General features: G+C 35.9%; 3 protein-coding genes across 3 annotated transcripts; 2 read left to right on the top strand and 1 right to left on the bottom strand.

The window, feature by feature from the left end:
- Window positions 1–312: 312 nt before the first annotated feature.
- On the top strand, window positions 313–6,572 carry LOC101205945. The gene is made up of 9 exons (XM_004134335.3): window positions 313–3,155; window positions 3,247–3,561; window positions 3,638–3,724; window positions 4,104–4,256; window positions 4,531–4,694; window positions 4,776–4,923; window positions 5,262–5,384; window positions 5,538–5,625; window positions 6,172–6,572. Exons 1-9 carry the CDS (start codon window positions 936–938, stop codon window positions 6,360–6,362), a joined length of 3,489 nt encoding a protein of 1,162 aa, XP_004134383.1. The 5' UTR covers window positions 313–935; the 3' UTR covers window positions 6,363–6,572.
- Window positions 6,573–7,778: 1,206 nt separating this feature from the next.
- Window positions 7,779–11,263, top strand: LOC101217710 (3-ketoacyl-CoA thiolase 2, peroxisomal-like). Its single transcript, NM_001280761.1, is given in 14 exon segments — window positions 7,779–7,895; window positions 7,992–8,068; window positions 8,166–8,250; window positions 8,411–8,537; window positions 8,624–8,722; window positions 8,810–8,877; window positions 9,003–9,110; window positions 9,190–9,267; window positions 9,385–9,517; window positions 9,627–9,723; window positions 10,101–10,224; window positions 10,315–10,423; window positions 10,685–10,768; window positions 10,883–11,263. Coding segments are annotated over 14 exon segments (1,389 nt in total). The 5' UTR covers window positions 7,779–7,808; the 3' UTR covers window positions 10,996–11,263.
- Window positions 11,264–12,659: 1,396 nt separating this feature from the next.
- Window positions 12,660–13,638, bottom strand: LOC101205719 (ethylene-responsive transcription factor ERF118). The gene has a single exon (XM_004134334.2). The coding sequence runs from the start codon at window positions 13,635–13,637 to the stop codon at window positions 12,996–12,998; it is 642 nt and encodes a 213-aa protein (XP_004134382.2). The 5' UTR covers window position 13,638; the 3' UTR covers window positions 12,660–12,995.
- Window positions 13,639–14,467: the final 829 nt, after the last annotated feature.

The raw sequence follows: 14,467 nt of genomic DNA, 5'->3' as shown, positions 1-14,467 counted from the left end.
AATATCAAGACCTAACTGCGACTAAGAACAAAAATTAAAATTCTAGCATTACTATACTATTCTACGTCTATTTGAAGCTTGTTATAACTTTAGTTATTTGGAACATTTATGAAAGGTCAAAGTTCATATTGCAAATCTAAATCGAATAGAAGAGAGATGTTTCTTAAACAAAATCTAAAATTTGAGAAACGAATTTTTTTTGTTATGAAATATCAAAAACAATTTTTTTTATTTTTATGAAACAATAGGGGGGGTTGAGTTGAAAAAAGGGAGAAATTCATAAATTAGTTTTTTTTGGCGGTTTGGGAAGTTCCGTCCCTGTGATTTTGCCGCGTTATTCTGACCATTGTTCTTCTCCTACAACTCCGTTCTTTCCCTCTCTCTCATTTTCCCGTCTTTTTTCCGTTTCAATTCCAACCTTCACAAATTCCCAACACCCACCTCCAATTTTTGAATTTCTCCTCAATCCTTTCTAGTTTAGGGTTAAAATTCTTCACCCCATCACCACCACCACGCTCTCATGGAACATGATCATCATTATCTTCAATGAGTTCTTGACCATTTTCCATATTTGATTCTCTGTATCTTCATTCTACAGTTGATTAATTAATGGGAGCGCTGGAATTCTTTTAGGAGATCGCCTTGTTTGAAGAATCTTAGGTACATTTCAACAGTTTTAGCTTATTTATTTATTTATATATTTATTTTGTATATTCCAAATGTTGTTGAGAAACGAATGGATATTTGAGTGGGAGTGTTTTTGTAAATTTAGGAGAAACGAAACGAGAATCTAAAATAGGTTATTTGGGGATTTCGAGTGTGGAATTAGGGAATTTGTAGGGTTTTTTTTTAAAAATGTTTTGAAGAAGAATGGAGAAGATAGCTTAAAGGGGGTGAAATTGTTCATGTGTTGAACAATCTGTGTCTCTGAGATCATGGCTAGGGAAGTACATGGCGTTTTAAGCCAACAATTATACATGGAAAGACCAAGTGTTGTTTCGGATGTACGGATTACTGCGGATCATAGTGTGAGTGATGTTTGTGTACAGACGGGTGAGGTATTTTCTCCACAGTTTATGCGAGATCGTGTTGCGTTAAGAAGATTTTCTGACATGAGTGATGGAGATCAACAACAACAGCAGCAAAAGAGAAAAGGTTTTGGGTTCAATCCGAGCAACCAATTGGTGTATGAGGATCTTAGTGGAATTCTTGGACTCAAGAGGATGAATTCTGAAAGTAGTTCAGAAATGTCATCAACGCCAATGACTGCTTATGCAGCTGAAAAGGACAACAAGGTTTATCCTAATACCACAAGCAAATGTCAGTGGGAATATAACAATGGTACTGGACAAGCATCTGCCGCATATGCCGACGAAACTAATCGAGGAGTTCAAATTGGCCCCATGATGTCGGCCTTGTATCCATTGGATTCGCCTCATTCATGTTATCCTTGTGGGGCTGGATTTGGAGATTTCTCTGCCAATGACAAGATGAAATTTCTCTGTAGTTTTGGAGGTAGAATATTACCGAGGCCTAATGATGGGAAGCTTAGATATGTAGCGGGAGAAACGCGCATCATATCCATTAGGAAAAACATCTCATATGAAGAACTTACCAAAAAGACATACGCTGTCTGTAAATATGCCCACACAATAAAGTACCAGCTTCCTGGTGAAGATCTTGATTCACTTATCTCTGTCTGCTCTGATGAGGATCTTCATCATATGATAGAGGAATATCAGGAGCTGGAAAACGCAGAAGGTTCTCAGAGACTTAGAATTTTTCTTATTTCTTCGAATGATTGTAGTGAGAGTCCTACTTCTATTGAAGGAAGGGTAGTTCCACCAATTGATGTGGATTATCAATATGTTGCGGCTGTGAACGGTATTCTAGACCCGAGTCTTCAAAGGAGCTCCAGTGGGCAGAGTTTCACAAGCCAGAATAGCCAGGTGGGAGCCATCTCAGATCATAGTCCCAATTTTCGTACTGATTCGTCACATGCTACAGACGTGAAAGATGTCAGTTCACTAATGCCAAATTTGATGGGAATGTTACCTAGACCAGGTGGTCAATTGTTAAACCCCATCCAAGTCCCACGCAAGTCATTAAATCAATCACCTTTAATTTCTCCGGTTACTGTAATGCAAAAAGATTTTAGGAACGTGGATGCAACATATGCAGAAGACGCTAGAAACTTCTCTCCAATTGTTTCAGGAAAACATCCATGTGATTCAGTTTATTATGTTGATGCAATGGGCCGTCACAATTATCTTTACCATGGTTCTCCGTTGATGAATTATTATCATGAAAAATCTACTGCGGAAACTGATGAGACATACAAAGTTCTTAATGTTCATTTCCCACGAAGCTCCAGTGAGGATTTTGTTCCTGCACCCATCTGGGGTCTAAGTGATACACATCCAATGAAAACTATGCTGAAGGAACGGGCAGTTAATTATGAACAACTATGCTCTGACGCGGAGTATTTGATGCAGCTAAGATCTGGAACCACCCATATGGGACAAAGAATTATCCATTCGCATTCTGAGCCCCTACTGCTGGAGCAGGATCAAAAGCCGAATCATGGAGGGCCCTATCCACTAACCTCATTCAATGATAGTGATCAGTCACCTTCACTTGCAATGTCAAGTTCCTTGCAGGATTTGCCAACGTTGTGGAAACAGAGAGATGGCGTGGAATTTCAATATGCTAAATATGAGAATCATCGAAAGTTGGCATCTGGTAGTGATAATGAAACATATGAAGAATGCAATTTTGATGGAAAGAAGAATAATTTCAATGGAATTATTTATGCTCCATCACTTAATGATGAAGAAAAATACAGATATTTGCAACATGCTGGCTACCGACAAAATGGTTGCCCCCCCAAAGAGGTTCAAAACCTTAGAGGTAGATCTTCTGCTGAACGAGGTATTGAATTAGAAAATTCTGCAGATACCACGGGTGCCCCTTCCCTCGTTTACCATTTTGAAAGAACTGCTCCAAAAGATTTCGAGGAGAGCCAATATTCTACCAAGGATCAACCAACTACTTCTGATATAGTAAGGAGCCAGCCACTATCGTGCACTTCTTCCGATCTACTACCTCATACAATTCAAGCTTTCGACGATGTAAAGATCATTAATCAGAAACCAGTAAGTATATCTTCTTTTTACAAATAAGAGTTTTCCTTTACACTCGAATTTATATGAATCTAATTATCTCTTTTTGCTATATATTTATCAGACATGGGATAGTTCTGCTTCAGGTATAGAGATTTCTCTAGGCGATGAGAACTTTGTAACCTGTCATTACTGCAAGGTTGCAGCCCATAGCAGAAGAAAGAGCAACTGTGATGATGCTATATCACACTCAGATGATTCTCATGGCAATGAGGATGAGGATTTAGCTGTAATAGTTGAAGATGTAACTCATAGTCTGCCTCCTGACATACCCTTGGCTTCAGGAATTGTCCCGCGGGTTGAAAATGAGGCCAGCGATGAATTTCCATCTTCAAGAGGAAATGATGCTCTGAGTTCTAGTTCAGAAACTGACCATGAGGTAAACTTTTCCTGTGAATTTCAGTTTGTGGCAGTATTCTAGTTCATTAATGTTTAACACGATTGTCCTTTTTCAGGATGCCGACAGTATTCTTAGTTCAAGGGACGAGTCTATGAGTGAGGCAGCAATAGCTGAAATCGAAGCTGGCATCTATGGCCTGCAGGTTCAAAGCTTCTTTTTATCGTAACAGATATACCTTTCCGTATAGATTTAATTCTCATATATGACATATCTTGAACTCTTTCATCCACTTAAGTTACCTCCAACTTTTTAAAATATCTGTCCATTTAAGGAGCCCCTAAATTTGTAAATTATGCATCACTAAATGACGTTGTTGTACTAATAGTATTGAGCATTTTTCACACACGTGTACTTCATTTGTTCTTAGTAACTCCATGCAAAGATGTTAATAAGAATTTTGTAAGTATAGCAGAAAGATGATGGTTGCAGTCATTGAAGCGGATTAACTGGAATATTTACTCAGTCACTAAAGCTGAAGTTCACATAATGTTTTATTGATCGATTCATACGCTGATATGCAGATAATAAAGGATGCAGATCTTGAAGAATTGCAAGAGTTGGGATCTGGGACATTTGGTACCGTTTTTCATGGAAAATGGAGGGGAACAGATGTTGCTATTAAGAGAATAAAAAAGAGTTGCTTCTCAGGCAGTTTTTCAGAGCAAGAACGACTGGTGAGTTCAACAGAATTTGAAATGTGAGCTTTTTAAATATATAACTAAGTCCTGTGCTCAATTGGTTCTTAAGTGGTGAATATAGTACGAAAATTTTCTTAGAAAATTACAAAATTGTGGATGCAGTTTCAAAGTAAAAGTTGTATATTTTATTTTCTCAAAGGCATTCCATTATTGATTAGGCCTATGAACATATTTCCTACAATCTAATTCCACCCTCCCCTTGGTCCCCAACTTTTTCACAAATGGGACCAAAATTTCTCTGCTTGCTTAGACTAGAGATTTCTGGAGGGAAGCAAGGATTCTATCGACCCTTCACCATCCAAACGTTTTGGCTTTTTATGGGGTGGTTCCTGATGGACCTGATGGAACATTGGCAACTGTAACCGAGTACATGGTAAACGGTTCGTTAAGGCATGTCCTTCTAAGGAAAGATAAGTAAGTTGGTCCAAACTTCACATTTTGATTCTCTTTTTTCTTGTCGAAAGGGATATTGAAACTTTAGCATTCTCACTGCAGAGTGCTTGATCGTCGGAAAAGGCTTATAATTGCAATGGATGCGGCTTTTGGAATGGAATATTTGCATTTGAAAAATATTGTTCATTTTGATCTGAAATGTGATAATTTGTTGGTCAACTTGAGGGATCCTGAACGACCTATATGCAAGGTAATTTTTAATATATCTAACATCTCATGCACCTACAATGATTTCATAACATGTCGTCTTAATGGACATTTACAAATGTATTGGTTACAAAATACCGTACTCTTTGAGATGTTATTGCTAATTTAGACCTTAAAAAAATCAAAGCCAAGATTTGAGAACTACAGAAAGTAATCGAACACAAATGTTTCTTAAGAAAAAACCACATTGTAAATAAATGATGAAAAAACAAGCACTATTTTAAAAAACCAAATGATTATCAAATGGAGTCTCGTAGTTGAAATTCATATTCAACATCCGGTCACACTGAGCTTGTTTGGGTGTCATTTGCTGGCTTTCAGGTTGGAGATTTTGGGTTGTCAAGAATTAAACGCAATACACTTGTTTCTGGAGGTGTGCGTGGAACTCTTCCATGGATGGCACCAGAATTGTTAGACAGTACCAGTTCTAAGGTCTCTGAGAAGGTAACCAAAAAAATGAAGATCTTTACTTCCTTTCAACTAAATCAAGCTGTGTAAATGTTGCTATTTTGGAGGAAAACTAAAATGCATACTTTTAGATCCTTAGAAGATAATATAATTCTATTTTTGCTTTATTGTCATTTTTCTTTTTAATAGGTTGATGTTTTCTCATTCGGTATTGCAATGTGGGAGATTTTGACAGGCGAGGAGCCATATGCTAACATGCATTGTGGTGCCATCATCGGTAAACTTTCCTTCATAGCCTCCTACTAATTTCTTAAAATACCTTCTCAAGAGATTCAGGTCCATGCTTGTTCTAGTACTTTTCATGAAAATTTCTTTCGTCCTTTACTCCTCTCTTCTTGAAGTATCTTGAAATTAATTTCAACTAAATCCCTGTTTTTACCATTGCAAAATTCTTTCATTGGTTAAACATGGAGTTTCTACACAGCTCGTGGTATTAGGGTATTATTGGAGTATTAAAAACGTATATCAGTTATTAGTCAAATAGATTGTTATACTTGATTATAAATAGAGGGATACGGGAAATGAAGAAGATAGGCAATATTTTGGTGAGTGAAGTAGGGCTCGAGAGTGATCTCAAGATTAGGAGTAGTACCTCAAAAACATGGTTTATCTTGTAATTCGGGTTATTGTTTATATTTATATAGTGGGGTTCTATCAACTTAGTTCTCATAATTGTCAAACACACTTATTTTCCAACCATAGTCTTGTGCTTTGCTGTTCAAATAAGGAGAACGATCATGTTGTTTTTTACTTTGCTGAGCAGGTGGAATTGTAAGTAATACTCTTAGACCGCCAATTCCGAAACGCTGCGATCCCGAATGGAAAAAGCTAATGGAAGAGTGTTGGTCTCCTGAACCTGCAGCAAGACCATCATTCACAGAGATAACAAATAGACTTCGCAGCATGTCGGTAGCGCTTCAGATCAGAAAGAGGCCAAATGTAGCAAGTAGATGAAAGAACACAACATCCTCCAGTAAGTCACCATCCCTTTGAAATTAGAAAAGAGGAAAGGAAAAGACCTCAAAGCTTAAGATATTCTTTGTAATTTGGCCTTGTTCAATAAGCTGAACCAAGCCAAAGATCTAACTTTTATGACTTGATATAACTTCAAAAATGTGTAGATATTGTTAATTGTAATGCCAAAATCTCATATTTCCACCGCCCTGTTCATGTGTGTTTAATACGAAATTAGGCCAAGTTCATGATCAAACAAGAGAAATCCATCCCAAATGACGAAAGAACGCAAGTTTTGTATTAAAATGATATTCAAAAGCTTACTATTACCACTCTCAAGAAGAACAATTGACTAACTAATTTTAAAATACCGATTAATCTAAATTAACTACTAAGCAAATATAAAACTAAATATATTAGTTATTTCGTTAATTAATGCTTATGCTTGTCCTTTGAAACACAAATCATATCCATGAATATACACTGTCTTTCCAATAGCATGGACTCTTTCAATTTATATAGTAGAGTCTAAATATCCACGAGTACATAGCAAACATTTTGAGTCTAATTTTAAGTTTAGACTTCTCTTTCTCTATCACAAATATATTATATATATATATATATATATTTTGCTTACATATAAAATTCTCAATCATATTTTGTTCATGGAAGAGCTTTCGAACAGGCTTCCTTCCAACTTTTTATTTATAACAAAAACCAACCAGTTTTCAAATTTTCACTCCTATATAGTGAATTCTAGTTTTTTTTATTTTCTTTGTCAATGTTTGTATCACTTCTTTAGTGTTAGAACTCGTCGAGAATCTATTGTAATTCGTAAAAACTACTATCGTCATGTATATGTGAGCTTTTAAAGTAAATGACACCTCAACAAAAATACCTAAAATGAAGAAATTTTAGAATGTCGAATATCTTTATATGTTTGCCTATTTATAAATGACCTCAGTTCAAGTAATAAATTACTTCAAAACAAACTAAGTTTATAGATTTTGACAATATTGAAATTACATATTTAGTTTTTTTTTCCCTTAAAACCATAGAATACTCCAAAGTAGAGAAAGAAAAGAATCCAAGCATGAGAAACTGTTATTTGTGGCTACTAAACGTGCAACTATGTTACACCCTCGAAAAACGCCTAGAAAATGAGACAGATGTAAAAGTCACATATTTGTTAGAAATACTATTGAAATTTGGGCTATTTTTGTTACATTTGTCCACATGTGATGCAATGATCTTAATCATACGGAAAGATAAGCGATAATGGCGTCGTTATTCTAGAAATTCCCGTAGCTATCTTTTATCCTGAGACGGCACGCATTCCCAAGCAAACCGCCTCTTCCGATCCATATATTTACCTGAAAATGGCCGCTGATTCCCATTTCATTTTCTTTTCCGGCCAATCTCATTCCTCCCACAACTTCACACCTCATGGAGAAGGCGATCAACAGGCAGAGCATTTTGCTACATCATCTCCGGCCTTCTTCTTCCGCTTACACAAATGAATCTTCGCTCTCTGTAAGTTTTCTTTATTCTCTTTATTCAATTGAGGTTCCGCTCTTTGAATTGTTATTGATGGTGTTTGGTTTGGTTTTTCTTTTCTTTTGTTGTTAGGCATCGGTTTGTGCAGCTGGGGATAGTGCTTCGTATCAAAGGACATCGGTGTTTGGAGATGATGTCGTGATTGTTGCGTAAGTTGCTTCGTTCTTGCATGCACTTTGCTGTCTGAGGTTATTCAACGTTGTTTGTTAAGTTGTATTTGTGAAATCTATGTTTTCTTTCTCTTAGAGCGTACCGTACTGCCATTTGCAAATCGAAGCGTGGTGGCTTCAAGGATACTTATCCCGATGATCTGCTCGCCCCTGTTTTGAAGGTTTTTTTTTTTTGGCTTTTTTGGCTTTTTCTCTTTATGCATTCAACGTAATAGGTTAAACCGAATACAAGTAAAACCATGCTTTCGTGTTTCATCGTTTTTGTTGCTTTAGATTTAGTAATCATCACTGAAGTTTGATGATCATGATGATTTGTTACAGGCATTGATAGAGAAAACTAATTTGAATCCAAGTGAAGTTGGGGATATTGTTGTTGGTTCTGTACTTGCACCAGGCTCTCAGAGAGCTAGTGAATGTAGGATGGCGGCTTTCTATGCCGGCTTCCCTGGTATATATTTTCCCAAGAAGAATTGTTCATGTTTGTCTATGTCTTCTTCTTTACATTATCAATGCATAAGATGGTTTTTGTCGCAGAAACTGTGCCCGTTAGAACTGTTAATAGGCAATGTTCGTCGGGGCTGCAGGCCGTTGCTGATGTAGCTGCAGCTATAAGAGCAGGGTTTTATGATATTGGTAAGCAAATAATGGAAAAGTTGAATGAAGTTCTATAACTCCCTTGTTTAGTACGTAAACTTATTCTTTTTATTACTCGTTTTTAAGGAATTGGAGCTGGGTTGGAGTCTATGACTACTAATCCAATGGCTTGGGAAGGATCTGTCAACCCAAGAGTACTCTCTTTCCCTTGCTCTAATTATATTTGTTGCATTGAATCTGATTTCAGTTCCAGATTGTCCTTCAAGTGTACATCAAGCTGGAATCTTAAAAGATTTGAATCTCTTCTTAAAAATGACAGGTGAAATCAATAGAAAATGCACAGAACTGCCTTCTTCCAATGGGTGTAACCTCAGAAAATGTTGCCCAGCGTTTTGGGGTGTCAAGGGAGAAGCAGGATCAGGCTGCTGTAAGTACAATAGATCTTAGTTCTTGTTCATGGCTCTTAGATGTATATTTTGTTCTGAAATCCTTCATTGTGTGTCTAGATTGAGTCTCACCGGAAGGCTGCAGCTGCCACTGCTAGTGGAAAATTTAAGGATGAAATTATCCCAGTTTCTACTAAGGTAAATAGTAAGATTCGAAACTGCGTAATCTTCTTATTTAGAGTAGTTTTTCACATATTGCCTTAATAATAGGTAAGGCAAATGTTGCTAGGGTTTTAATCTTTTTATTTCAAACAGATTATTGACCCTAAAACTGGTCAAGAAAAACCGGTTACAATCTCTGTGGATGATGGGATTCGGCCTAACACAACTCAAGCAGATCTGGGGAAATTGAAGGCTGTGTTTAAGAAAGATGGGACTACCACTGCAGGTATAATGATGTTTGATTCTATTTGAATTGATCAGTAAGGAAATGCTCTGCTATTTTTGGTGATGAGGCAGAGACTAATGAATGATCCTCTGGTTTTGGTATTGTGTAGGTAATTCCAGCCAGGTGAGTGATGGTGCTGGAGCTGTTCTCCTCATGAAGAGAAGTGTTGCAATGCGAAAAGGGCTCCCCATTCTTGGTGTTTTCAGGTATGAATCTCGAGACTTATTTTTACTAACATCACGAGTAATTTTACTAGTTGCATGGAAATCGTCTTAGATACTCAAAAACTTCTTTTTCCCCATTTTGTCTCTACTATTATTTCAATACTGTCTTGTGCATAGAGTAGTGCAGCATGCTTTCCATTGTCCATAATTTCTCTCGAGATGCACTCCTTCACGAAACATTGAGGAAGATTAAGCATAGTTTGGCAAAATAAATGCTTTCTTTTGGGTACTGATTACGGGCTTCCCACAAATAAAGATTTTTGAACTATTTGAGGGTGATAACAATGACCATTTGAATTTGGGATTTCTTGACCACGAAGTACTTTCTTTTCTCAACATTTGCTGTTGTTGGTTTGCAGGACCTTTTCTGCTGTGGGTGTGGATCCTGCTATCATGGGTGTTGGCCCGGCTGTAGCAATTCCAGCTGCTGTCAAGGCTGCTGGACTTGAACTGAACGATATTGATCTTTTTGAGATAAATGAGGTACGTTATGTTTCCATCACTATTAAGGCTTGAAGTTCAAACCTATTCAGTGCATATTGGCTTACTTAACGCACAACCTTTAACCTACAGGCATTTGCATCCCAATTTGTTTATTGTCGTAACAAGTTGGGGCTAGATCCAGAAAAGATTAATGTCAATGGGGGAGCAATCGCCATTGGACACCCATTGGGTGCAACAGGTATGTTTCAAACACAAATAATTTCTACGAACCAACGCTTCAAATATAAGATCGTGATGAGTTGGAAGATATGTTTCTCTTTTATTTTCTTCAATCGCAATTGGATCATTCTAGCAAGTGATGATGCTCATATGGTAGGGAGACGACTCTAACCAATAACAAAAATTGGCATTACATTGTCACAAGATCTACCTTGATATCCTTCCATCATTTAAATGATGATTCTTTTAGCGTATGCTCATTAATTTGCTTCTACCATAGGCGCCCGCTGTGTCGCTACATTGTTGCATGAGATGAAACGCCGTGGCAAAGATTGTCGTTTTGGAGTCATATCAATGTGCATAGGTACACTCTCTCTCCCTCTGCCTCTATCTCTTTAGCATTTTCGGAGTTAATATTCCACGACACCATGGTTGATAAATAAATATTTGGGACTTGAAAACCGCAACATTGTTGTAGGCACGGGAATGGGGGCGGCAGCTGTATTTGAGAGGGGTGATTGTGTTGACGAACTTTGCAATGCTAAGAAAGTTGAAGGAGGTGTCAATCTTCTGTCCAAGGATGCTCGTTAGAACAGAACTTCATAGCCCTTTCAGTAGTGCAAGACAAAGGACGAATCACTCAATAAAAGGCGGCTATAGTTATAATGAAGATTTGATTATTTATTTGGTTGTAATCCCAGCATTTCCCTCACCCTCTTGTTTCCATATTGGACACACCGAGTTTTTTTAGTGTCTTTTGATTTGTTTCCAAAAGGGGTTCGAAGTTGATCTTTTGCAAAACTAGTCGCTAGTTATTTGGTTTGAATTCAACAGGTGAATTGATCTTTAGGCTTTTGTTTTTCAAGTTTAATTGAGCGTTTTGCTCAAATTGTTGATTGAGATAATAGGTTAATTATTCTTATAATCATTAGCAAAAATCGGATTTTTATGTTGAAAAGAAAAAGAACAAAAAAAAGAGAAATTTCTAACTTTTTTACACAGCACTCGTTAACGTTCCACTATTCATTTCAATTCTTCTCCGATTCTTCAACAGAAATAAGTTGCGACTAACCTGTAATTTAATACCAGCGAATTGAAAGTTTCTTTTTAACTATTGGAACCTTTTCAGTCGGGCGGAAAGTTGCACTATTTGTTCAAGCTTTGGTTCTTTGAAGGACTTAATCTTGTCAATTATAATTTACGTTTGTGATTCTTTTATAATTGTATTCACTCTTCGTGTGACATTTTCAGTTTAGAGACAGAAATGATCTTTATCTTGCCATGTTTTTTCTTCGGGATGATTACAGAAATAGATTGGTGTTTGTGTTAATAATTAAGAATATAATTTACAAATATAACAAAACTATAGCTGATAGAAGATTTGTATGATCTATCGGTGATATATCAATTTTTACAACATGATCTATCAGTGAAACTCTATCATTAATAGAATTTGTCAAATTTTGCTATATTTGTAATTTTTTTAAAACGTTGCTATCTACTTAATTATTTTAAATTTAATTATCAAATTTGCAACTATTCCATTTATCTACTGGACTCACTTGATTGCGTCATCTATGCCTCTTTTGAATCGAACTACAGGTTGTGTGACAAGTTTGAAATTCATGGGCATCCCTTATGCAACCCAATTACAACTTATTTGATATTTTTTACAAAGCTTTCAAGTTTATTTGGAAGTTGTTTGGCCTAACATTTGTTTCCCTGTGTATGATCTAGGAGCTTAACATTTGTCCTCTTGGAATATTGGTTCTCTTTGAGTAGGTTAGGTTGAGGTGTATGCATCCCAAGAAGTTTCATCAAAAGAGGTTATTCTCGATATCAATTAGATTTTTATTCAAGATTATGTTTCTCTATTGGTAATAGTTATAAGATGCTTTGTTTGGTTTGATTTGTCATATCATGGTATCATAAGTATTTAGTTTATGTTAAAGTGCTTTAACATAAAGTGACTAAAGTGACATGGTTTCACATATTTGCTAGGTAGAAGTAACTATTATAAATTGTTTATATTTGTGAAAAATGACTTATTATTCATCACAAAAACTAATTGTTTCACGTGCAAAGATACGGATTTGTCAAATGATATATATAATATATTTACAAAGATCAAAGCTTCTAAAATTGTCATTAAAACTTGTCATTCGATGAGGATGTTTAAGATGGTAAGTTGATACCTTATTCTTGGAGGTATGCGTGATTTTATAAATTTGTCATTAAAAGAATATGAAGAATTATAGAGAAATTTGTTAGCTCTCAACTTTGTTTCAAATGAGTGAGAGTTCTCATAATCTCCAAAGTCATTCGAATTCCGACTCAGCATCATTGAACTCGAAACAAAGAAGAAAAATGTAATACACTCTCAAGCTGACTAAGCTTTACAATAAGCTGATGTGGCAAATTTCAGTTTTACAATAAGTTGACATGGCAACATTTAACTCGGTAAAAAGAAAGGTGACATGGCATTCAAAAAAGGAAAAGAAAAATAGTTCTCCCCTTCCCGTCGCGCCGGTTCTTCTCCCACCCCTTCCTCCCCCCGCCGCCAACTCCGCCGCAGGACAAAGATTCTACGTTCAATAACCCAGTAGATGAGAACCTTTGAACCTCGTCGGAGCTTTAGGAGCAGCGGCCATGGCAGATTGAAACTCAAGCCGCTTCGATTCGTAAGCCCTAGAAGCTTCCTCAGCAGTATTATAAGTACCAAGCCAAACTCGAGCTCTCTTAAAGGGGTCTCGAATTTCAGCAGCCCATCTCCCCCATTTCCTCTGCCTCACGCCTCTATATCGGGAGGTTGTTCTTTCGGGCGTTAGGGTTTTGGTCAAAACCCTAATGTTTGTTAGCTGTTGGGGTTTTCCGCCATTGTTGGTGTGGTGAGAAGAGGTGTGAGAGGTTTCCTCATCATGAATTGAAGAATCAGATGAAGAGTTAGAAGAAGCGAAAAGGGGGAAGTGAATTTCTCGTACTATGCGTTTGGATTTTGAAGAATTTGATTCATCTCTTTCGTTTTCGCTTGATGATGAATCGGTTCCGTCTGGGTCGTTGCAGATTACGCGGATTTTTCGACTCATTTTCGTGTTCTTCGAAGGGATTCGGATATTTTTCACGAAACTTTTTTGAATTTTAGGATGTAAAAGAGCGATGGCTGTTTGCCAGTTCTTGAGGGCCAAAGAATAAAAAAATAGGGAGGGAGAATATTTCTTTCTAGATGCCAACATGCCGCACCACTCTTTTTATTATTTTTTTCCCTTAAAATTAACTAAAATATTTATAAAATGTAATAAATATTTTAAATTTTATTGATTTCTTTTATTATTATATCAATATTACTAACATAAACATATTAATGTATGTCTATATAAAATTTTATTTCTATAAAATTTTATTATATTTTGTTAAATTTATTTTTTGTTAGATTTTAGAATATAATTTTAACTCTTACTTTTTGAATTAAGTTCACATTTATTCCAATCTAAAAATAATAAATTAGTAGTAATGTGAAAAATGAGCTTCTTTATATTATTTTTGATATTATTTACTAGTGTTTTGCATGACATATGAGTTCACGTTCAAAACAATAATAAAAAGTGCAGAATTATTAATAAATAGAATTGGACTCAATTCAGTTCTAAGATAAAAAAAAATTGTGAGTTTTGACACTTATTGTCATTGTTATTATACTAATTGACTGTTATGGTTTGATCATCAAAATCCGATACGAGATCAAAAGCAATTTAATTATATTTTTTATCAAGGCTCGTTTACAATTTATCCATAAATAATTTTTTTTAAAAAAAAAAGAAGTCCACGGTATTTATAAGATGAAGTGAAAATAGAAGAACCACAACGGTAATTCAACTTTAAATTTATGACCAAAAGTTTAAACTAATAATATAATATTTGATTAAACAAATGGCGCATGATCCGTACGATACTCCCACTAAGCAGCTAAAGGAAACAAATTGCATGAATCATTTTACGGCATGTTAGAAATCTCTTTAATTCAATTGTAGGAATGTTAGAATCTATTTAATTAAATGGTAGGAGT

This window comes from Cucumis sativus, chromosome 3 (genome assembly GCF_000004075.3).
Source record: "Cucumis sativus cultivar 9930 chromosome 3, Cucumber_9930_V3, whole genome shotgun sequence".
Taxonomy (NCBI): Eukaryota; Viridiplantae; Streptophyta; class Magnoliopsida; order Cucurbitales; family Cucurbitaceae; genus Cucumis; species Cucumis sativus.
Note: the sequence above shows the minus strand (reverse complement) of the source record. Positions and strands in the feature narration are given on the sequence as shown.

Excerpts from the sequence above, each read along its gene's own strand:
- LOC101205945 (XM_004134335.3), top strand. The coding sequence starts at position 936 with ATGGCTAGGGAAGTACATGGCGTTTTAAGCCAACAATTATACATGGAA. Across the intron at positions 4,257-4,530 it reads TTTCAGAGCAAGAACGACTG|ACTAGAGATTTCTGGAGGGA; the intron begins GTGAGTTCAACA and ends CTGCTTGCTTAG. Across the intron at positions 5,626-6,171 it reads GCATTGTGGTGCCATCATCG|GTGGAATTGTAAGTAATACT; the intron begins GTAAACTTTCCT and ends TTTGCTGAGCAG.
- LOC101205719 (XM_004134334.2), bottom strand. The coding sequence starts at position 13,637 with ATGTTGGCATCTAGAAAGAAATATTCTCCCTCCCTATTTTTTTATTCT.